At 40.8% G+C, this 24,090-nt stretch overlaps 1 protein-coding gene across 3 annotated transcripts in view; it reads left to right on the forward strand.

Annotated features, from left to right (window-relative positions):
• ref(2)P (refractory to sigma P) overlaps positions 1-23,313 on the forward strand; it is a 50,265-nt gene extending 26,952 nt beyond the window's left edge. For all 3 annotated transcript variants that reach the window (XM_067145098.2, XM_067145096.2, XM_067145097.2), the window contains exons 7-8: positions 7,389-7,727; positions 22,854-23,313. In XM_067145098.2, the coding sequence (XP_067001199.2) occupies positions 7,389-7,727; positions 22,854-22,993 (479 nt within the window). In that variant the 3' untranslated portion in view covers positions 22,994-23,313. The remainder of the gene's footprint in view (positions 1-7,388; positions 7,728-22,853) is intronic.
• The last annotated feature ends 777 nt before the right edge of the window (positions 23,314-24,090 follow it).

Raw genomic sequence — 24,090 nt, forward strand, 5'->3', positions numbered from 1 at the left:
ACCCTACCTTACGCTGCTTAGTAGCCAGCGTTTCAAGAGGAATTTCCCTTTAATTCTTCCATAAAGGTCCTACAGTGTTCAGTTTTGTAGGGTTCATTCAGCAACTCATCTGCCAAAAGAACACATGAACCAATTATCTGTTGGTAAACTGAACCATAATAGGTATTATGTTTGATCCTGTATTGACTTGTCTGAATCTATTAAAGAACTATTTAAAATAGTTTTTACTCGAGTCCACCTTATAATGATAGAAAAGTATTTTCCCGAAACATGTATGTTAAAATAAATAGTTTTCTATCATTATAAGGTGTATTGACAAGGTGGACTCAAAGAAAAACCATTTTAAATAGTTCTTTAATAGAACCAATTATATCCATCTTTTGGCACAGGCCAGAGCAAAGTGTAGCTTCCACCGAAGTCCCAGTCTCATCCATGGCTGTGACAATATGGAAGCTGCTGGGTATAGGTGGTGCTGAGTAATGACATTTGAAGCACAACTAGCGTCTGAGTGTTATGAAGGGTGTTGCTCATAGGATGAGTCATGCTACAGTAGCACCTTCTGATCCAATGAGGAAAGCAATGGCAAACTACCTCACTCCCCATCTTGCCTAGTATGCCTCATTTGGGCTCTGCCATTGGTTTTTGCAGTTTCCCTCTAACTGCATAGCCTTTGGTGGTGCTATTTGAGGATCCACCCATCCTCTGGGCTGATGACCTAACAGACAGACATATCCCATATCTTGCGTATGTTCCCCCTGTGGGTGGGGACAGTAGAATAACACCCATGGTATCCCCTGCTTGTCGTAAGAGGTGACTAATAGGGGCCCCAGGGGCCCCCAGCTTGGGAGTGTGGGTTCGCGACCACGAGGCCCTGAGCTGAGTCCTGGCATTGCCTGCACTTACTTGTGCCAGGCTCCTCACTTTCATCTATCCTATCCGACCTCCCTTGGTCAACTCTTGTTTCTTCCAATCCCGACGGTATTAGGTTTCCAAGGCTTAGGAAGTCTTTCATTTTCACGCCCTTCCTGGCTCTCATCTTCCTTTGTCCGATACCTTCATTTTTCGAAGTGTCAGATCCCTTTCATATTTCCCTCCGATTAGTGTTATATAGAGAATGGTTGCTTAGTTGTACTTCCTCTTAAAACAATCACCACCACTAGCGTATGTGTGTAAAGGGATAGTTTTGTTGGCAGTTCGTCGTTATTTCCTTCTCATCAAAAAGCCTGCTGTCTAATAACAACTCATATCAGTCCTTACTGCAAATTGCTTTGTACACAGCACCACACAGACTTCAGTGAAACTTTTCATCAGTTAGTGGGTGATTGTCTTTGAGTGCAGCTGATATAATTAAGTCTAACTATGGCGTTCATCCTATTTCCTCATTGGTATGTGTAACAATGTTCTGTAATATTTTATGATTTATAAATAATGAAAAACAGCTGCCTGGATCTTGGGCTTCTCTTGCATGCACTTTAGGCCCTTGAATGAAGTGCACAATGTTCTAGCTGTTCTGGTTACTAACTTTCTGAACTCCTTAGCCGCATTCTTGGAAACCCATATTCCTAGTAAGGGGTGAAACATATCTGAAAAGGGTAGTGTAGTTTTTACAAATTGGTGTTTCAATTTGGCTATTTAAAGTGTCCCAATGCAAAGGCGTATTCATAGTTTGTAAAGTTGGATTTATTTCAATTGTTTAGAATGCTAAAGATCTAAGGCTATTCATTACGGACAAATTGTTTCTCAATGTGGCCAAGATTTTTTTTCGATCACCTACTTTTCTGCACAGTATGCAAAGTGGCAGTGACTGTGGATAAAAGCTGTACCATTCAACAACTTACCATTCGTGACAGATGCACGTATAGCCAGAATATTAGCAAAAGGGAAGTTCCCAACTATTGGTTATACATACATTACATACATGCATTATCATTAAGGGCCTTATTTTTTGGTGAAATAAAACTGCTGATTAGGATGTTAAAACTGACACTATTTCGGCAGGTATTTCATGAAATAAATTGTCATACTGATCGATGTTTCTTGTGAAATATTCCTTATGGTATTCGGTAAATCTAACTAATGTTGTGATTAGGGGTTTTAAAGTGAACACTTGTAATGTATTAAATTGTTATTAAATCTTAGAACAATCAAATATACAAAATGTTATAGAAATAAATACCGGAAAGCCTATATAAATCACTGAAACCTCCAAATAAAGTTAGGCGGAAGTTAGGAATTTATACATAGCCTACACGTTTTTACATTTTGAATGACTTGTCTCCAAAGTACAAACTACGCATGGATTTAACATTATCAGGATTCAGAGGAACAGTTGGGTGCAAATTTACTCTGGTCTTCTATCGAACCTCCTAAAACTTCACTAACAATGTCTTCTCTTCTATCAGATGTGCTTTCTCTGCCTTTTGCAAAGTCATATATGCCTGAAAGATATTCATGGATATGCTGGTGCTGCCCGGCCGGGGATGAGTAGCTCAGACAGTTAAGGCGGTGGCTTTCTGAGCCCAAATTGGTAGGTTCAATCCTGGATCAGTCCGGTGTTCAAATATGTCATCCCATGTTATGCGAACATTACAGTACTTACACATTACAAAGTTTTTTTGCAGCATCACATACATAGAATGCCTCACTGTTGTATTCCTCGGCCTTCGCAAAAACTGTTGTAACTTTAGTTTTCAGCAGTTTTGTACTCAAATGCTGGACATTTGCTGATAAAGGTTCAGAAGTGGCGAACTTTCACAGCGAAAGAGTATAATGCACACTGCTGTATATACAACTGATCTTGCTACTACCACAACGCCATTTGCTCTAATCGATAAGATATAGATTTTTAATGATTGCCTATGAGATCGCAGAACTGAATACACATACTTCCGATACACAGCGCTCATCGCTTTGTGTGCATTAGTCAAGTTCTCGGAAGCATTTAAACGTTTATTGGAGATCTTTTCCGGTACGATGTCGCATTTTTCGTACCCAATGGGGTATATTTCATTATTATTTGCACAATTCGCGTAATAATTCAGATTTCGCAATATTTTGCGAGTTCCTTTCGCTAAAATACGTTACTGTATGGTACCTACAATGTCATATATGGGCAAGAAAGAAGATATGAAAAACTTTGTGCTTATCGCTATTACAAAAAAATACGGCCCCTAATTATCATTATAGCGTTCAGTCTGCAAGCCTCTGTGAATTTACTAAACGTCGCCACAATCCTCTATTTGCAACTAGTGCTGTGGCCTCGTTTAGTTCTATACCTCTTATCTTTAAATGGTTAGAAACTGAGTCTAACCATTGTCGTCTTGGTCTACCTCATCTCATCCATCCTCAGCTTCATCCATCGAGTTCATTCCTAAATTAGCCTTTATCTTCTCATTCCGAGTACCCTCCTGCCATTGTTCCCACCTGTTTGTACCAGCAATCATTCTTGCTACTTTCATGTCTGTTACTTCTCACTTATGAATAAGATATCCTGAGTCCACCCAACTTTCACTCCCGTAAAGCAAAGTTGGTCTGAAAACAGATCGATGTAAAGAAGGTTTCGTCTGGGAGCTGACTTCCTTCTTACAGTATACTGTTGATTGCAACTGCGAGCTTACTGCATTAGCTTTACTACACCTTGATTCAATCTCACTTACTATATTACCATCCTGGGAGAACACACAACCTAAATACTTGAAATTATCGACCTGTTCTAGCTTTGTATCACCAATCTGACATTCAATTCTGTTGAATTTCTTACCTACTGACATCAATTTAGTCTTCGAAAGGCTAATTTTCACACCATACTCATTATACCTATTTTCAAGTTCCAAGATATTAGACTGCAGGCTTTCGGCACAAACTGCCATTACGACCAAGTCGTCAGCATAGGCCAGACTGCTTACTACATTTCCACCTAACTTAATCCCTCCCCGCCATTTTATACCTTTCAGCAGATGATCAATGTAAACTACGAACAGCAAAGGTGAAATATTACAACCTTGTCATTCTACCGTCAATTCTCACTGAAACCCAATTGTCAACATAAATGCCTTTGATTGATTTTAATAATCTACCCTTAATTCCATGGTCCCCCAGTATGGCGAACATCTTTTCCCTCGGTACCCTGTCATATGCTTTCTCTAGATCTATGAAACATAAACACAACTGCCTATTCCTCTCGTAGCATTTTTCAGTTATCTGGCACATACTGAAAATCTGATCCTGACAGCCTCTCTGTGGTCTGAAACCACACTGGTTTTCATCCTACTTCCTCTCAACGATTGACCGCACCCTCCCTTCCAAGATGCCAGTGAATACTTTGCCTGGTATAGTAATCAATGAGACACCTCGATAGTTGTTGCAATCCTTGTTGTTCCCTTGCTTATAGATAGGTGCAGTTACTGCTTTTGTCCAATCTGAAGGTACCTTACCAACATTCCATGCTAATCTTACTACACTGAAGCCATTCCATCCCTGCCTTCCCACTATACTTCACCATTTCAGGTCTAATTTCATCTTTTCCTTCTGTTTTATGACAATGGAGTTTATTTACCATCCTTTCCACTTCCTCAAGCGAAATTTCACCAACATCATTTTCCTCCTCCCCATGAGCTGGGCTGTTTGCAACACCAGCAGGAAAATTTCTTTTTACGTTGAGAAGATGTTCAAAATATTCCCTCCACCTCCAGTGATTCCCTGGGATCTATTGTGAGTTCACGTTTATTACTCAAAACACTGTTCATTTCCTTCTTCCCTCCCTTCCTAAGATTTCTTATTACTGTCCAGAAAGGTTTCCCTGCTGCTTGACCTAGCCTTTCCAGGTTATTACCAAAATCTTCCCACGACTTCTTTTTGGATTCAACATCTATTTGTTTTGTTCTGTTTCTTTCATCTACGTACAACTCCCTGTCTGCCTCGGCCCTTGTTTGGAGCCATTTCTGTTCATCCTTCTTTTTACGTTGACAAGCTGCTCTCACTTCATCATTGTACCAAGATGTTCGCCTTTTTTCATCTTTACACACAGTTGTTCCTAGGCATTCCCTTGCTGTTTCTACTACAGCATCCCTGTATGCCACCCATTCTCTTTCTATATCCTGAACCTGCTTACAGTCTACTGTTCGAAACTTCTCACTAATCATATCCATGTACTTCTGTCTAATTTCCACGTTCTGGAGATTTTCTACCCTTATTCATTTACAGACAGATTTCACTTTCTCTACCCTAGGCATAGAGATACTTAATTCACTACAGATCAGATAGTAGTCTGAAAAAAGAAACCAAAACCAAACCGCATGGCACTACAGCCCTTGAAGGGCCTTGGCCTACCAAGCGACCGCTGCTCAGCCCGAAGTCCTGCAGATTATGAGGTGTCATGTGGTCAGCACGACGAATCTTCTTGGCCGTTATTCTTGGCTTTTTAGACTGGGAGATAGTAGTCTGTATCATCGAAAAATCCCAGGAAAACTCTTACATTCCTAACAGATTTCCTGAATTCGAAGTCGGTTAAGATATAGTCTATTATGGATCTGGTACCCCTAGCCTCCCATGTGTAGCGCTGAATAGCCTTATGCTTGAAGAATGTATTCTTAACAGCTAAACCCGTACTACCACAGAGGTCCAGCAAACGTTTCCCATTCCTATTAGCTTCCATATCTTCCCCACATTTACCAATCACCCTTTTGTATCCTTCAGTTCTGTTTCCAACTCTCGCATTGAAATCGCCCATTAGCACTATTCTATCCTTGCTAATGACCCTGACCACAATGTCACTCAATGCTTCATAAAACTTACAATGCTAAAAAGAGAAAAATGTTCCACCGTTTCAATACAATAACATTGTTGCACGAATCTATGTAGCAACATATTTAATTTATTAAGGGACCGGTTTCGACATCTGTCCATGTCATCATCAGCCTACACAAAAATGGCAAGAAGTCAACACAATTGTAACACTTTTCTTGAATTAAAAATAGAAGTTCATGATAGCTCCCCATCGAATTCCATTTAGTTCGCCAAATTGTTTCCAAGGAGACCCTCGCCTGTCAAATGGGAGTGGGTCTCTGTTACTCCCATAGGTCCGAGGCTTGCTTAAAATGTTCTGAGCTCGGTAAATTCATGAATCTTGCTGCAACATTTTTTAACCTCAAGATCAGCGAAAGTGCTCAAGAACCTCCCTTACCCGAATATCACTTACTCCCATCAAGATGCATCCTCTTAGCTGACTCAGCCAGTTCTACTTTCTTTTTTCCATAAGCCCCGTTAATATTGATAGCTCCCCATCGAATTCCATTTAGTTCGCCAAGTTGTTTCCAAGGAGACCCTCGCCTGTCAAATGGGAGTGGGTCTCTGTTACTCCCATAGGTCCGAGGCTTGCTTAAAATGTTCTGAGCTCGGTAAATTCATGAAGCAGGGTGTTACCCTACTTACATATAGTCCAAGTGAGGATTTGTCCTCTAACGGGTTATGGACCACCGGTGGATTGTATAGTCCTAGCTGTCTGAGCACAAGGAGGGCCATGACCCCGAATATGTCCGAGATGCCCACTCCAATTCCATAGCAACTGGTATGCTGACTCTCGGGACCACTTACTAGGCCACTCAGCCATTGCCCATTGTTCACGAACTAGGATGTGAGTACATTACCCCACACCATGAACCACACATTATACATACATCAGTTAAAGATGCATTCTCTGTTTTGAAGATCTAGTATTTGCGAACATTTCTCTTTGGGAATTTATTAATGTTTGGTTGTTCAGCTTGTCACTGATTACATGGCTTCAGGGACTGGACACAGATTTCTTCCATGCTGGCATCAGTGCCTTGATGTACCATTGGAACCTGTGCTTGAACAAATATGGCGTCTGTGTTGAATAATGATGTGTATCAGTGCCCTACTACAGTGTATATATGGGCTGATGACCTAGATGTTAGGCTCCTTTAAACAACAATCATCATCATCACAGATTATTTGCACACTTGTATTTCCTGTACTGATAAAGGGAAGTGTTTTTTGTTGAGTCGGGAGATGTTCATAGCTCTATTACTTTCCTTTTTTGTGGTTGTTTGCCTCTTACATAGTACATACAAGCAAAGTGCATGATCGTTTCTACAGAGACTCTCGATGAACTTGTTGTACCATATTATATATTGTCATCATGTTTATGTTGCAGTATAGTGGAAAAATGTACACAAAACTTCATGCTTGTGCATGTACATTCAAAACACCATGTCCAAACATTGCGTTTGATGGTACATGGATAATAGCTTCTAGTGGTTATTTAATGGATTATTATTAACTATATGTGTGGTTTCCTCCTGCTTTACATGGAGTAATACGGTAAGTTTAGGCACATATAGTAATTATTCATTGCTACATTGTTTCAGATAATGTCTATCAATCAGAAAACAAAGCTGATGCTGTTGGTGGTATAAATCCAGCTCTGTCTACCAAAGCAGATGTGGATCCAGCTCAAGCTGCCCATCGTGCTGCTTCTGCAGCTGCTAATGCTGCGGCTGCAGCAATGGCCCGAGCAGCTACTGGAGCAATTCCCAAACATAATTGTCCAATATATTATCCTCCTCCTCCTCACTTTGGTGTTCAACAAGGACCAACATGGCCTCAGTATCCAGTTCCACCAACCAATATGTACCCTGTTTTGCCTCCTACTTCAGAACCACAGGGTCCATCTCAAGCTGCAGCACTGCAACAACCATTACATGCAAGTAAGTAGATTATTTACACAGTTATATTTCCTGTAGTGATTTATTGTAAATGTACTGATATAAAGGGAAAATTGTTTGTGCGAGTAGGACAATGTTTACAGCTTTGTCATTCGTTTTTTGTAAGGAATGAGTGATATGTATTTTTACGAGATTTTAATCTGATGTAAACATGGTATATCCACGCCTCCGCCAAAGAAAGAGTTGTGATTTGCTGAGCGTGTGGTACCTACCTCCACCCCATCAACGTCTCGTGTTTGGATCTACAGTGCCGCGCATCACATAGGACAACAGTGTGAAGATCTGAACTTCTGAATAAATGACTAAACCTAGATTCTGTTCACTTACGTTTATTGAACACATTCACAATGCACTGCCTATGCTCAGTTCTCAGCGGTTTTAAACTTTTGTGCTTCACTACACGCGATGGTCCTACCTCTTGCTCCATCTCTTGCTAAAAATACCGACTCACTGACTGCTGGAAGATGCAATACCTTATCTCCGCACTGTACAGTTTGGGACATCCCCTCGCTACGAGAAGACTCCTGTATTACACCTCATTTTGTGCCTTCATTTCTCATTAATTAATCACTATTTTATAAAAGAAGCATATACATATATACTGGCATATATGACAACCATATTTTAATTTGATTAGTTAGTCTTCCAAACTCTCTAAATGTAATAAACTAAAATAAAATGAATGCGACATACTACTTTTCTTCGAGCTCTCATACAGTCGAGTGAGTACGGCGGTTGCTTCTCCAATCAACTACGTCTGTGTCCACGTGTAAAGGCAAGAGTTCCGCCTATTTGTTTACATACGGATTAAACTCTCATGAAAAGCGGTATAGCTGGAAAATCCGTAATGTCCAATAACGGACCAACTACATTGGTATTATAAATTTACTCATTTGGGACAAATATTTCAGGTTTCCTATGGGAATCAACATCTATATCATTGTTCAAGGGCAGAAGGGAGTGGATGTGTGTGTATCTTGTATGATCTTCGCTCTTTCTTACCTTTAGTATAAAGCGAGATACAAGATTGTTCTGTTAATGAAGTATTGCATTCCATTTTAAAAAAAAATTATAGCATCATTATTTGTAATACTTCTGTCATTTTAGATCCTCTTGTAAGAGATGACTAAAAGGGGGACCAGAGGCTCTCAATTGGGAAAGCATAGATTGCATTGGTGACCACAGTTCCCTTAGCTGGGTGAGGGCAGTAGAATAACACCCACAGTATCTCCTGCCAGTCATAAGAGGCGACTAAAAGGGGCCCAGGGTCTCTCAACTTGGAAGCGTACGTTGACGACCATGGGGCCCTGAGCTGAGTCCTGGCATTGCTTTCCACTTACTTGTGCCAGGCTCCTCGCTTTCATCTATCCTATCTGACCTCCTTTGGTCAATTCTTGTTCTTTGCCGACCCAGACGGTATTAGGTTGCGAGGGGTAGGGATTCTTTCATTTTCACGCCCTGCGTGACCCTTGTCTTCCTTTGGCCGATATCTTCATTTTTCGGATCCCTTCCATTCTTTCTTTCCGAGTGGTGTTATATAGAGGATGGTTGCCTAGTTGTATTTCCTCTTAAAACAATAATTACCACCACGATAGCTGGGTCTGCACTGCTTCCTCTTGTGCCAGGCTCTTCACCTTCATCTTCCTTATCAGACCTTCTCTTGCTCATCTCTTGTCCTTCCGACTCCGATGGTGTTAGGTTTCAGAGGTCTTAAGAGAATCTTTCATTTTCATGTCCTTTGTGGCCTTTCCCTTTCTTTTACTGATACCTTAATTTTTTGAAGTATCGGACCTCTTCCATTTTCCCCTTCTGATTAGTGTTAATAGACCATGGTTGCCCAGTTGTACTTCCTCTTAAAATAGTAATAATCACAATAATGTTATAAATAAGTGGTAAAAATTTAAATGATTTGGTTGAAGCATTTCATCAGAAATTGGGAAATTCTTGAAAGAAAATGTAGTTTTTCAGTAAGCTGTCAAACGTATGATGCTGTTTACAAATCTTAAATGCTTGGTGCGTTACTACTATTCTTGAGTACCAAACAGGAAGTGATGTCATAACAACCAATGCAGTCAGCCTGTGTTATTGCATTTTTGATTGGATTAGTGCTCACGAATAGCAAAAAAGTCCTGTAGAAATACACTGACTGGCAGTGACAATGCAACACCAAGGAGGAGTGGTTCGAAAGGGGTGAAAGTTGGGGAAAAAACAGAGACGGCACGGACGAATAATTGATGTTTATTTCAAACCGATATGCAGGTTACACAATGCGCACGGCATCGACTCAGTAGGATGTAGGACCACCGCGAGCGGCGATGCACGCAGAAACACGTCGAGGTACAGAGTCAATAAGAGTGCGGGTGGTGTCCTGAGGGATGGTTCTCCATTCTCTGTCAACCATTTGCCACAGTTGGTCGTCCGTACGAGGCTGGGGCAGAGTTTGCAAACGGTGTCCAATGAGATCCCACACGTGTTCGATTGGTGAGAGATCCGGAGAGTACGCTGGCCACGGAAGCATCTGTACACCTCGTAGAGCCTGTTGGGAGATGCGAGCAGTGTGTGGGCGGGCATTATCCTGCTGAAACAGAGCATTGGGCAGCCCCTGAAGGTACGGGAGTGCCACCGGCCGCAGCACATGCTGCACGTAGCGGTGGGCATTTAACGTGCCTTGAATACGCACTAGAGGTGACGTGGAATCATACGCAATAGCGCCCCAAACCATGATGCCGCGTTGTCTAGCGGTAGGGCGCTCCACAGTTACTGCCGGATTTGACCTTTCTCCACGCCGACGCCACACTCGTCTGCGGTGACTATCACTGACAGAACAGAAGCGTGACTCATCGGAGAACACGACGTTCCGCCATTCCCTCATCCAAGTCGCTCTAGCCCGGCACCATGCCAGGCGTGCACGTCTATGCTGTGGAGTCAATGGTAGTCTTCTGAGCGGACGCCGGGAGTGCAGGCCTCCTTCAACCAATCGACGGGAAATTGTTCTGGTCGATATTGGAACAGCCAGGGTGTCTTGCACATGCTGAAGAATGGCGGTTGACGTGGCGTACGGGGCTGCCACCGCTTGGCGGCGGATGCGCCGATCCTCGCGTGCTGACGTCACTCGGGCTGCGCCTGGACCCCTCGCACGTGCCACATGTCCCTGCGCCAACCATCGCCACAAGCGCTGCACCGTGGACACATCCCTATGGGTATCGGCTGCGATTTGACGAAGCGACCAACCTGCCCTTCTCAGCCCGATCACCATACCCCTCGTAAAGTCGTCTGTCTGCTGGAAATGCCTCCGTTGACGGCGGCCTGGCATTCTTAGCTATACACGTGTCCTGTGGCACACGACAACACGTTCTACAATGACTGTCGGCTGAGAAATCACGGTACGAAGTGGGCCATTCGCCAACGCCGTGTCCCATTTATCGTTTGCTACGTGCGCAGCACAGCTTCGCATGTCACATCATGAGCATACCTCAGTGACGTCAGTCTACGCTGCAATTGGCATAAAGTTCTGACCACTCCTTCTTGGTGTTGCATTTGCTCTGTCAGTCAGTGTACACTAAAACCTCGTTAAGACATTTCTGCGGGGAACAGCAAAACGGAACGTGTTTGGCGAGAAAACTTACTGCCTGAATATACAAATAAAAACTATCTGACAGGAATATGGAAACGCTACAATATACAATTTTTGTGACTAGAGGGCATTTTACATCGTGTATCCGCGGGTGCAACGAAAACTATATCATTTCTAAAGATAAGAGGAAACTATTAAAAGGTGTGAAAAAATGCGCGAGTACAAATATGAAAATCTTTCCCGCTGGTGCTTATAAAATAACAAATGCACTAAAAGGTGTGAAAAGCACGAAACAACAAATATGAAAACGTGCATGGGGAGCAATAAAAATATCAGAGTATTATTGCTGATCACGGTCTTACTGAAACAAATAGGAGAAGCCTTTTACAAAGGGCACTAGGAACATTTTGCAATACGCAAAAACGGTTGGCTGGACACCCCTGTTATGGTGAGGGATGGAGAGAGGGGTGAAAACCGGTCTAGAAGACAGCAAGGCGCGGCCTTCACACCAGTTGTTACTAAGCAGTGGGATTGAAAGCAAGTTTAGATGTCAGTGTGGTCTAAAGGTGAATATCGCGCAATTATCCGCTACAATTTTGCTCGTGGATTAACTGTTGACCAGTGCCTGGGGGAAATGACTCCTGTGCTGGGGAAAGACTGTCCACATCGGACAACAATTTTTCTCTGGTACAAAGAGTTCCAGAGGGGAAATTTTGGGCTTGAAGACAATTCTCGTTCTGGGCGACCGTTTGAATCCGTGACTGATGAAAACATCGAAGCTGTGAGGAAAATGTTGGAGCAAGAGAGGCGGTTGACATATCAGCAGGTAGAAGAGACCCTCCACATATCTGCACCAGCTATTCATTCAGTCCTACACAACCTTCTCCTTGTTAGAAAGTTTTGTTCCCTTTGTGTGCCCCATTCACTTTCAGAGGAACAAAGGGCACATCGAGTGAAATGGTGCCAAAAATTGCTAAAACAGTTTTGAAAATGGGACTTCGCATAATGTCAGCAGCATCGCAACAGGTGACGAAACTTGGCTTTATTACGATGTCCCAACAGAATCCCAGAACAAGGTGTGGCTGTTTGAAGATGAGGGTACTCTTGTGACTGTGCGAAAGTCAAGGTCAGTGAAGAAAAAGAATGATTGCAGTATTCTTCACTAAATGGGGCATCCTGACTTGGGTTGTGCTAGAAACACAAAGGACAGTTAGTGTGAAGTGGTGCAGTGAGACTAGTCTGCCGCAGGTCGTCCAGGCTCTCAAGCAGCTCCGTCCAAGGTCACGGCTCAACACGTGGCTCTTGCATCACGACAATGCTCCAGCACATCGTGCTAATGTAACAATGGATTTTCTTTGCCAGATCAGGGTTGACTGTGCTTGATCACCTTACATAGAGTCCTTGCCCCATGTGAATTCGCACTCTTCTCAGAAGTGAAGATGAAGCTGAAAGGGCGGCGTTTTGCACCCGATGAGCAGCTTCTGGCAGCATGGGATCAAGAGTGTGAAAATGTAACCGAAGAAAAATGACAGAATTAATTATTTTCACCATGTTGGTTATTCCTGTCCGTATTGACTTGTATTCAAATTTCTATAAAATACTTTCCTGCCTTGTCAATACTTTACATATTTTATTATACCTAATTCCCATACATGTTTTGAGAGCCAATTACTCTCTTCCTCACCAGTGCCAAAACATCAATAATCTTTGGAGTTTGTACATTGTAACAGACATACTTACCAACATAACATTTATGTACAAAAAATTTTGAAATTGTTAAAATATTTCTTTGTGTTTCAAGTTACTTACTTACTATGTCAATTTATTACAGACTTTAAATAGAAATTTTCAAATCATAAAATGGATATCTATTAAATTAATGAAGTGAAAAAGAAAAACCTACAACCTGTTTTCCAGTCAGTGACCGGGTCAGGGATGTAATGAATGAATCATATATAGGCTGTTATTACGATGGGGTCGCCACTCCCAAAGTGATATATTAATGAATGATAGATGCTACGAGATGAGAATGGAGAGTGTTGCTGGAATGAAAGATGACAGGGGAAAACCGGAGTACCTGGTAAATTAGTGAAGTATATTGTTACCTCTAATACAGTGGTAACACCAAACAAGGCACAAACACAGTTAAAAGGGGAAGGTAAGAGTACAATACACAATATAAGAAAACACTACACACTCGGAAAAACAGTAGCTAGCATACGCGGATCTCCAACAAAACAAGTACGTAACTATCAGTAGGGCCAACTAGTGAACGACAAAACGGGAAGATGGAAGGGCTGGGAACCTACCAAAGGCATGGACATGGCGTAGATAGCGGATTCCGAAATGAATCACCGTGATCCTTAGTTTTAAAAATATTATTTACAAGATAATTCTACATATACATTCCAAGTTATGAGCTATAAGTTCAGTGATATACATAGGTTGTTCGTAGCAATGTAACTTCAAATTACAAATCAACTGTACATCTAGTTACTAATGCAGTAGTACAATGCAATTTACAGGTTATCCAAAATCTAGCGTACCTAAAGTGATGCAGAACTAACAGAGGCAAACCCCAAGGGAAATACTATTAAACTATAATATACATATTTTAGTGAAACAAAACGGGAATGCCTCGGAAACGAACAGGTAAGTCTAGCTGAAAAACTAAGGCGTCATAAGTAACTAATTTGGTGAATCTAGGCGAGGTTAGGGCAGACTCCTGTATGAAAACCAAATCGGAACATTACGGAATTTTTAGCAGGAACGGAATTCAAGAGTGCTTACCCGAGGAGTGTGCCATCCCGAAAACCGGAGGGACGTCATCCAGACAGGCAGCTCGCAGACAGATAAACCGAAACCGACAGAATTCAGGTTTACAGAATTTTTTCGAACACTGCCTCGCTCACTATATATAGGAATTACTGGCCTTGGAGGCAACCAATCAGCGTGCACGTGTTCCCTATCGCCACCTAGACTCACCAATCACAACCTTACTTTCGATCGAGAACTTTGACTAACATTCTAGAATACGCATGATCACGAAAGTCGTATTTTTCCAGTATAGACAGAACACACTTTCTAGAACACATACCAACAAAGTAAAACACCCTGTACAAAAGTTATGTAACTTTCTGGATCTTTCCAGGAACTATAGACAGAATTCTACTATTTACAAATGCCTATGGTACAACATTATACAGTACAGGTTAGGTCAATAAAAATAAAACATCATATCGTATTTTTCAAACAAGGTCTTCAAAAAAATACATTCCACTCACATTACATAGTTCACCTGCAACATATTTGCTAAAATTTTAATCTGCTCTGCCCTTTGAACTTCCGTCCTTATTTACATCTAAAAAGAACTGAAATGTTTCTTTGTGTCTAAGTTTACATTTACTTTGTCATTTAATAAAAACACTTGAAATAGATGTGGTTTTTTTTAAATAAATAAATAACATCTATTCAGTCACTATGTCGAACTTAAAATATTTCTGCTCTGTTCTTGTAACTTTTTTTCTTTTTCTTAAGTCTGCTCTATTTCTGAGACCTCTCATATAATTCGGAAATTCCTCCTCTTAATCATGTCCAACCATGTCAGCCATCTTAACCGTCCAATTCTTCAGTTTCAACTAAATTTTCCACAAATTCAGATGGCATAACACTGGTCTGAACCAAACAATATGTACTTGCTTGCTGTCGATGACAAAGAGCATGAACACATTTATTTGATTCAGACTAGTGTAATAATATTTCGTTCGTGAATAAATTTGGTAACCATTTGAGATTGAAGACTAGCAAGGTCACGTAACCGGCAGCATAGTAGCAGCTTGCCCCGTAAGGTCATTGACAGCAAGCAAGTACATATTGTTTGGTTCAGAGCAGTTATGCCATTTGAATTTGTGGAAAATTTAGTTGAAACTGAAGAATTGGACGGTTAAGATGGCTGACATGGTTGGACATGATTAAGAGGAGGAATTTCCAAATTATATGAGAGGTCTCAGAAATAGAGCAGACTCGAGGAAAAGAAAAAAGTTTCAAGAACAGAGCAGAAATATTTTAAGTTCAACATAGTGACTGACTTAATAGATGTTATTTATTTATTTAAAAAAAATCTATTTCAAGTGTTTTTATTAAATGACAGAGGAAATGTAAACTTAGACACAAAGAAACATTATAATTCTTTTTAGATGTAAATAAGGACGCAAGTTCAAAGGGCAGAGCAGATTGGAATTTTAGCATATGCTTCACTAATTTAATAGATATCCATTTTATGATTTGAAAATTTCTACTTAAAGTGTGTAATAAATTGACATATTAAGTAAGTAAGTAAGTAAGTAAGTTGAAACACAAAGAAATATTTTAACAATTTCAAGATTTTTATATATAAATGTGTTGATAAATATGTCTGTTACAATGTACCAAGTCCAAAGATTATTGATGTTTTGGCACCGCTGAGGAAGAGAGTAATCGGCTCTCGAAACATATATGGGAATTAGGTATAATAAAATACGTAAAGTATTGACAAGGCGGGAAAGTATTTCATAAAAATTTGAAAAGTGGCAGAGTTGGCGGTCCAGTGACTGGTTTCGATCTATGGAGAAGCGTATTAAGTGTGGTGGAAATTATTTTGAAAAAGTCTAAAGCGTTCACTCACATTGCAAAACTTTCCTAATCAAATGCTGGGACTGTACCTTAATTAAGGCCACGACCACTTCCTTCCCACTCCTAGCCCTTCCCTGTCCCATCGTCGCCATAAGACCTATGTGTCGGTGCGACGTAAAGCAACTAGCAGAGCAAACTTGCCTAGTGCCCTTTGTATTTCACACCAGTGGGTTATTAAACATTATTTTCTGTTTGTCCGGCTCCATGGCTTATGGTCACAGGGGCACCGGGTTCGATTCCCGGCAGGACCGGGAATTTTAACCATCATTGGTTAATTTCGCTGGGATGGGGGCTGGGTGTATGTGTCGTCTTCATCATCATTTCATCCTCACCACGACTCGCAGGTCGCCTATGGGCGACAAATCAAAAGACCAGCACCTGGCGAGCCGAACATGTCCTTGGACACTCCCGGCACTAAAAGCCATACGCCATTTCATTTTTTTCATTTTCTGGTCACATTCTTGGACAATGAATTTGAGGTTACACTCGACCATGTGTGACTAGGAGGAATGACTTTGGCTGCCATTTTAAATAAACTTCGACCAACTCGAGTAATCGAGTCGAGACTAAAAGGTGCGAGTTCAACATTTGCACCTCTGCGCTTTTTAAGATGCAGATGGCATCCACTTTCTGGCAGACTTTAATTTTATCTTCATTAGTAAGGTATTTTCACGCCTTGTTCCATATCCATAACTAGTTTCTCTCAAGACAAATATGCACCTCGTTAGTTTCAAATGATTATATTTCTAATCCTGATAAAGGCTACCGTATCACGGGACAGATATTCGCTGTACTTCACTGTACCACACAACACAAAATAAATTGCTACTTCTGAATGGAATGGAAAATACAAACACAAATAGGTTCACTGTGTTATTTAGCAATCTTGTTGCTAACCGGCAAGCAAAACTGAACCTTCTTGAGGCTAACTGCTTGCTCCCCGAAGGTGCAACTTATCCTATGAAGTTCAGGAATTTAAGGCCTTTTTCCATAATCACACAACTGTGGAAATCATGTTGAAATAGTTTCTTTCACAGGGGATGACAACATTTTCAGGGCTAGGAAATATTTGATCATACTAAGCGGTAATAGCAAAAATTTGTGATGCTTAAGTGGGATATTTTTATATAGATTTAATCCGATGAGAATCGGGATTTCAAATTTATGACGTACTAAGCGTGAAAACATGTTGATGAGGAATGCATTATCAAGGATTCACTGTATACGAGTTTGGCATTGAATGCATTAAAAGTACCGAATAACAGAAACCTCCATATATTATTGCGACATTAAAAATTTACTTTTTTTTTTCACCAAAATCACCTTTCGACCTCCTCTTTAAAAAAAATACCTCGTTCTTGCCCCATTACCCAAGTCTCAGCTGCATACATCAGAATAGGTATATAGAACATCCTGTTTATCACCCTCTTGCTTCTCTGAGGGACATCCTTGCTCCAAACCAGGCTTCTGACACTTTTCAGGAATGCTCGTGCTTACCTTCCATGCTCGATTATTTTCTTATTTCTTCCACTTTCCTCTATGATACTTCCTAAGTAGGAGGGCAGATCAAAAAATAAGTTGCACTTCCCAGTTATGGCCATTTATTACACCACCTGTACAACCACAACACGACTATAACGACATACACTATAACGTCACTTTTCCACTTAGTTTCCAAGAGACTACAAGCATTTCTGCGAACGCACAACCAACTTGTCAATGCCGGATGCATAGAAATTTTCTCCAGCGTTCTGCAACCACTCGGAGACAGCGGCCTTCACCTCCTCATCGGTCTGGAAACGTTGACCACCGAGCTCCGTTTTGAGCTTACCGAACAGACGAAAGTCACATGGCGCTAGGTCGGGACTGTAGGGTGGATGTTGCTAGACCTCCCACTTGAAACGCTGTAGCAGTTCTCTCGTTTGGCGGGCCTTGTGAGGTGTTGCGTTATCGTGCAACAAAATCACACCGGCACTCAATTTTCCCCGGCGCTTCTCTTTAATTGCTTTACGCAACCGGTGCAACATTTGACAATACGCCGCCGCGTTGATCGTCATTCCTTTCAGCATGAATTCCACGTGCAGCAAACCCTCCATGTCAAAGAACACTGTCGCCATAACCTTACCAGTTGAAGGTTGAACCTTGGCCTTCTTTCGTTGTGGTGATGAGGGGTGCACCCATTCCATTGATGTTCGCTTTGTTTTGGGGATGAAGTGGTGGACCCACGTTTTGTCGCCTGTGACGATTCGCCGCAGAAACCTCTTGCCGTCTGCGGCATAGCGTTGCAAAAATGCCAGGGAGGATTGGAAACATTGTCCCTTGTGCTCATCGGTGAGAAGACGTGGGACCCATCTTTGACACAGCTTACGATATCCAAGGTCCTCATGAACAATGGCGAACACACTGCCATACAACATGTTCAGCTGCGTCGCGATTTCTCTCAGTTTAATGCGCCGGTTCTGTCTAATGATCGCATTCACACTGTTGACCTTTGCACGGGTCCTGGACGTTGTGGGCTTGCCTTCGCGATAGTTGTCCGTGATATCCGTGCGTCCGGCTTCGAATTGCTGACACCACTTTACGATACCTTGCCAGGAAATGGCCCGCTCCCCATACACAGCACTAATTTCATGATGAATGTCCGTGCAATTCTTCCTTTCGGCCCATAGGAATCGGAATGTCGCACGCACCTCATATTTGGAGTGAACGTCCAGTTGACGTGCCATTGCATTTGGCCGATATTCACACAATACTAGACGAGACACCACAGCGACCTGCCTAACAGACGTGTGGGCAGTGTCTGTCCCTTCTCCGCTGTGCCCATGTTTGCGACACACAGCCTGCTACTCCGACTCGTTAGTGCAACTAACCTTTTGATCCACCTACGTACTTGAAACTCTCTACCCTTCCTAAGCTTTCACCTCCAAGCATTATCCCTCTCATAGGTATTTCTTTCTTTCTAGTTGTGATCACTATCTCGCTCTTTTGGGCATTCAGTTTCATTCCATATTGTTCCACCTCATCTACCCGAGCATCTAACAGTTCCTGGATATCCTCTTCCTTTTCTCCCCAGACTAACAGGTCATCTGCAAACATCATCACTTTCATTTCTCCTTCTCCAATTTTCCTTGCCACTTTTGTCATTATCTAGTGTACTGTTACTACGAAGAGCAAAGGTGACAGAGCACTTCCTTGTTTTAATCCACCTTTTTGCTCAAACCAGCCTGTTCTCTCTCCTCCCATTTTCACACAACTGACAATCCCATTGTACATTTCCTTCACTCTTTCTACGGTCTGTTCCTCAACACCTTTTGTCTGTAAGGCTTCCCATACCTTGTTTCTACACACACGGTCATAAGCTTTCTCAAAGTCCATGAAGGCCATCACAAGATCCTTACCCCATTCATAATGACGCTCTTGTAGTTGCCTCACTGTGAATATAAGGTCTACTGTGGACCTTCCTGATCTGAAATCGTATGGCTCTTCTCTTAACTTTTCTTCCACTTTCTTTGTAATTCTATTCTCCAGAATCTTCTCAGTACTTTTGTACAGTGGCATATCAATGTGACTCCCCTATAGTTCTTAACCTCTTTTCTATTCCCCTTCTTGAAAATGGGTATGATTACCCCGTTCTTCCAATCTTCAGGGATCTTGTCCATTCTAGCTCCACTTCTGCCCATGTTAAGTCCCTTTCTTCTTCCATATTTCTTACTTCCTCTCTGCTTCTACTTTCCTCCTCAGTGCATCCTGCTGGGTTTAATAAATCTTCAAAATACTCCTTCCACATTCCTTTGAGTTTCTCCATTTCCTGCACTTCATTTCCATTTTTGTCTATCATTATAACATCTACCCTCTTGCCTTTCCTCTTATTCTTGACCATTCCATACAGTACTTTTTTATTTCTTTTGCTATCCTCTTCCATTATGTTTGTCCACTTTTCCATCCATTTTTTCTTCTCCTCTGTTACAACGTTTTTAGCTTCTTCCTTTTTTGTCGTATATTCTTGTCTTGTCTCCGTTGTCCTCTGTTGAAACCACACACTGAAAACTTTATTCTTCTCCCTAACTGCCGCTTTGACTTGTCGTTCCACCCTGGGGTCTCCTTGCATCTTTTCCTGGCACTAGTTCTCCTACAAACTTCCTCTGCAATGTGTGTCCTCTTGAACCTTTCCCATTCCTCCTCTCCTGTTTTTGTATCATCTGTTGGTACATTCAATCTTATTTTTTCCTGGTATTCTTCCTTGGTTTCCTTTTCCTTCAGTTTCCATATTTTGATACGTCTTTCTTGCTTTGTTCTCTTCCTTTCCGTCATTGTTCTCAGTTTCATTACCAGTAGTCTATGGTCACTATCTAGGGCCTCTGATGGTATTACCCTTGCTTCTATAACATTCCTCTTCATTTCCCAGTCGTAGATCATGTAATCTACTATGGATTTCCTAGACCAGGCACTGTTATACCACGTTATCTTATGGCTTTCTCTCTTTTTGAACCACGAGTTCTGACCACCATCCCATTTCTTTTGCACAAATCCAGTAGTCTTTCTCCTTCTTTATTCCTATTACCCCATCCTTCCGCTACAAGCATGTTCTCACAACCCTTCCTTTCCATGCCTACATGGGCATTCAAGTCCCCCATTACCACGTTATTTTGTCCATTCAATTGTCTCTCCAATTCTTCCTCAAAGTCATCTTTATCTTGTTACGTGCATCCTGCTTGTGGAGCATACACTTGTACAATTTCCCAGGTTTTCCCTTTGACTGTTATTTTGACTTTTATCAACCTCTCACTTATCCGTTTTACTTCCTCTTTCAATCCATTTCTTACTACATATGAAGGAATCCAACCATGATTACACGTCAATCGAACGAGATTTAAAGGTTATTAGTTTTGCACAAAAAGGCCTGTTACTCAGTATGTTAAAGAATATACATATTCACATTGATCAATACATTTATTAACCCTGAATACAATTTAAATGAAATTAATGAAACATGGGATTCTTTATTTGAAACTTTTATTCTGCTTTTTTGTTGTTGTTGTTGTTGTTGTTGATTTGAATCCTATAATGAAAGGTCCCACCCTCAGCAAATCATAACTTCACCTGCTCCGCCTACAGTTCCTTTATCAGTCACGTCCAAGTTCAGTTCCCTCCTCTCCTGCCATTCCTCCTCATGACCTTGAGCCTGCAGCATATTATAAACCAGGTTAGTGTGCACAAAACCTCTCATCTAAACACATTGTTCAACTGAGCAAAGAAGTTTAGTCACAATTTTATTACAAACACATAAACTAAACTTTGTGTTTCTTTGGCATTCATTTTACTTTAACTTTCCAATTACAGGCAATCATATCACTAAGACATATGCAATTATGGTAATCCTTATTTTCAGGAAACCAAATTACGAAATATCAATTAATAATCAGATACCGCCTAGTCCAATTAGCGGACTTTTAACTAATGAAAGATCAAAAGGATATTACGACAAGTGGATAACGGTGCGCACTGCAGATTTTAACACTATCTTATAAGAGCATGAACTTTTTCTTAACAAGAACATATTTTACATTCATAACATCATTCTTGCTTCAATTTTAAATGTTTTTAACTACAAAATGCGTAAGTGAATTTTTAGCAATCTACTGAAGATGATCCAATTAGGATTAAAATATGTATGATGTTACAAATGTGAAATTTAAGTTTATAAATTCACATTAAACATATTGTATTGAATAAGGAGGATATTGTTCAATAATAAATCATTTATAGTGATTTGAAGATTATTATTTTGGTGGTGTTACAGTTTCATGTTGTTTGGCTTCATTGATGCCTATATTTAGAGCCCTGCAACAGATCTATCCATTTCAATACCTTGGGTGTAATACACTGTATTAAAATATTTAAATTATCCGCAGATAATCATTTTGCGGATGTGGATGAAGGAAGTGCGGATGCGGATATTATTTTGTATATCCGCACAGGGCTCTTCCTATATTAACTTTTCATATATTTCAAATTTCCTTCTGTTTGAAAGCTCATATACAAAAAATTAAGACATTTATTCTGTTAATGTATTGTCTTGAATCTGCTGCAAATATTTAGTGGTGGTGGTGGTGATTATTGTTTTAAGAGGAAGTACAACTAGGCAACCATCCTCTATATAACACTAATCAGAGAGAAAAATGGAAGGGGTCCGACACTTCGAAAAATGAAGATATCGGCCAAGGGAAGACAAGGGCCACGAAGGGCGTGAACATGAAAGACTCCCTAGCCCTTGCAAACCTAATAGCGTCGGGTTCGGAAAAGAACAAGTGTTGACCAAGGGAGGTCGGACAGGATAAATGAAAGTGAGGAGCCTGGCACAAGTAAGTGGAAGAAATGCCAGGACTCAGCTAAGGGCCCCGTGGTCGCCAACCCACGCTCCAAAGTTCACAGCCCCTGGGACCCCTTTTAGTCGCCTCTTACGACAGGCAGGGGATACCGTGGGTGTTATTCTACCGCCCCCACCCACAGGGGGTGCAAATATTTAGAACAGAAGTGTAGACACAGGAAAATTTATTTTGGAAATGGTTTAAGATTAGTTGGTTATATTTTTAAGAGTTTTCTGGTAAATGTTGGGATGCTAAGCAAAAAAATTTAAAAGCAGGTTAAGATGCTTTTTACATACATTTTTAAGGGTGATGATTTAAATGTTACATGAAGTAGGAAAGCTTGCCAGGGTCCCACCACCTGAAGACCATGCTAGGAATTTAATCCGAAAACCCAAACTTTCTGCCACATTTATTGTTTGATATTACATTTTTATGTAAACAGTGCACCACTGTTTTGAAATAACCTATTAATTTGTTTGTTTTATTCGTTCGCAGATCCAAAGATTGCTGAGGCTGTTCAGACTATGATGGCTATGGGTTTCAGCAATGAGGGAGGCTGGCTTACTCAGTTGTTGGAGATCAAGAATGGAGATATCGTTAAGGCTCTGGATGTACTTCAACCCGTTAAGAAGTAAAAGTGTATGATCAGTCAGATTGGTGCCTATAGTAACCTTTTATATATTTCAAATTTCCTTCTGTTTGAAAGATCATATACAAAGTATTCAGACATTTTATTCTGTTAATGTAATGTCACTTAGAAATAGTTATTATATCTAATGTGTTACTTGTGGTACTTCCATTTTTAACAGCTGTACTGTGCACCAAATATGTTAAGTGTAACTTGAGTTGTGTGCTCATAGTCATGGTGAATATTTTTGGTTATTGGTAAGAAATCCATTTATTATATTACAAATTCTTAGATGTATGTGTCAAATAAAAATAAAATAAACACTTATCATGTTTTTTATTTTATTTTTCTGTAGGTCCTTGCTAGATTCCTGTACACTAGGCTGCTAGTTGATTGAAATGCCAGAAAAAGTCTGGTATGGTTGTGGTGAGATTGATGTAAATCACTAGCAAAAAACAGCATTATCATATAATCCTGAAGCTTCAATCATGGTTGTTTATGGGATAGTACAGTTACTGGTAATTGTGTTAGCTTGCTTTTTGTATAGACTAAAAAATTATTGGGCAGTGACATGCAAAATATACTGAACACAATTACATAAATGGTGCAACATTATAGAGCGTTCTGGAAAGTTATTATGGTGATTAACTAAGAAATACCATATATATCCATCAGTAATATGAACTGTGGCACACAAATGCTGAACTACTGCATGCATGGGTGTTCTTTTTTTGCGGTACTACCCACTAAGATGGTGGAACGAATGGACAAAAGTAGTAGAAAAGAGCTCAGTCTGAGCAATATTTACTTCATGCCTTATTTACTCGCCAACAACACTCCATTTCTTCCCCTAATTTTCAACTTCAAAAATAGGGGAGGGTATAACACGTGAAAATTTTGCTTAATACAGGTTAGGTTGGCATGGTTAGGAACATTTAAAATCTTATCAACACACTAAAACTTTATTTATCTACTGGGCGAGTTAGCCGTGCAGCTGTGAGCTTGCATCCGGGAGATAGTGGATTTGAGCCCCACTGTCTGATGCTGAAGATGGTTTTCCGTGGTTTCCCTTTCCACACCAGGCAAATGCTGGGACTGTACATT

Source organism: Anabrus simplex, chromosome 4 (assembly GCF_040414725.1).
Source record: "Anabrus simplex isolate iqAnaSimp1 chromosome 4, ASM4041472v1, whole genome shotgun sequence".
Lineage (NCBI taxonomy): Eukaryota > Metazoa > Arthropoda > Insecta > Orthoptera > Tettigoniidae > Anabrus > Anabrus simplex.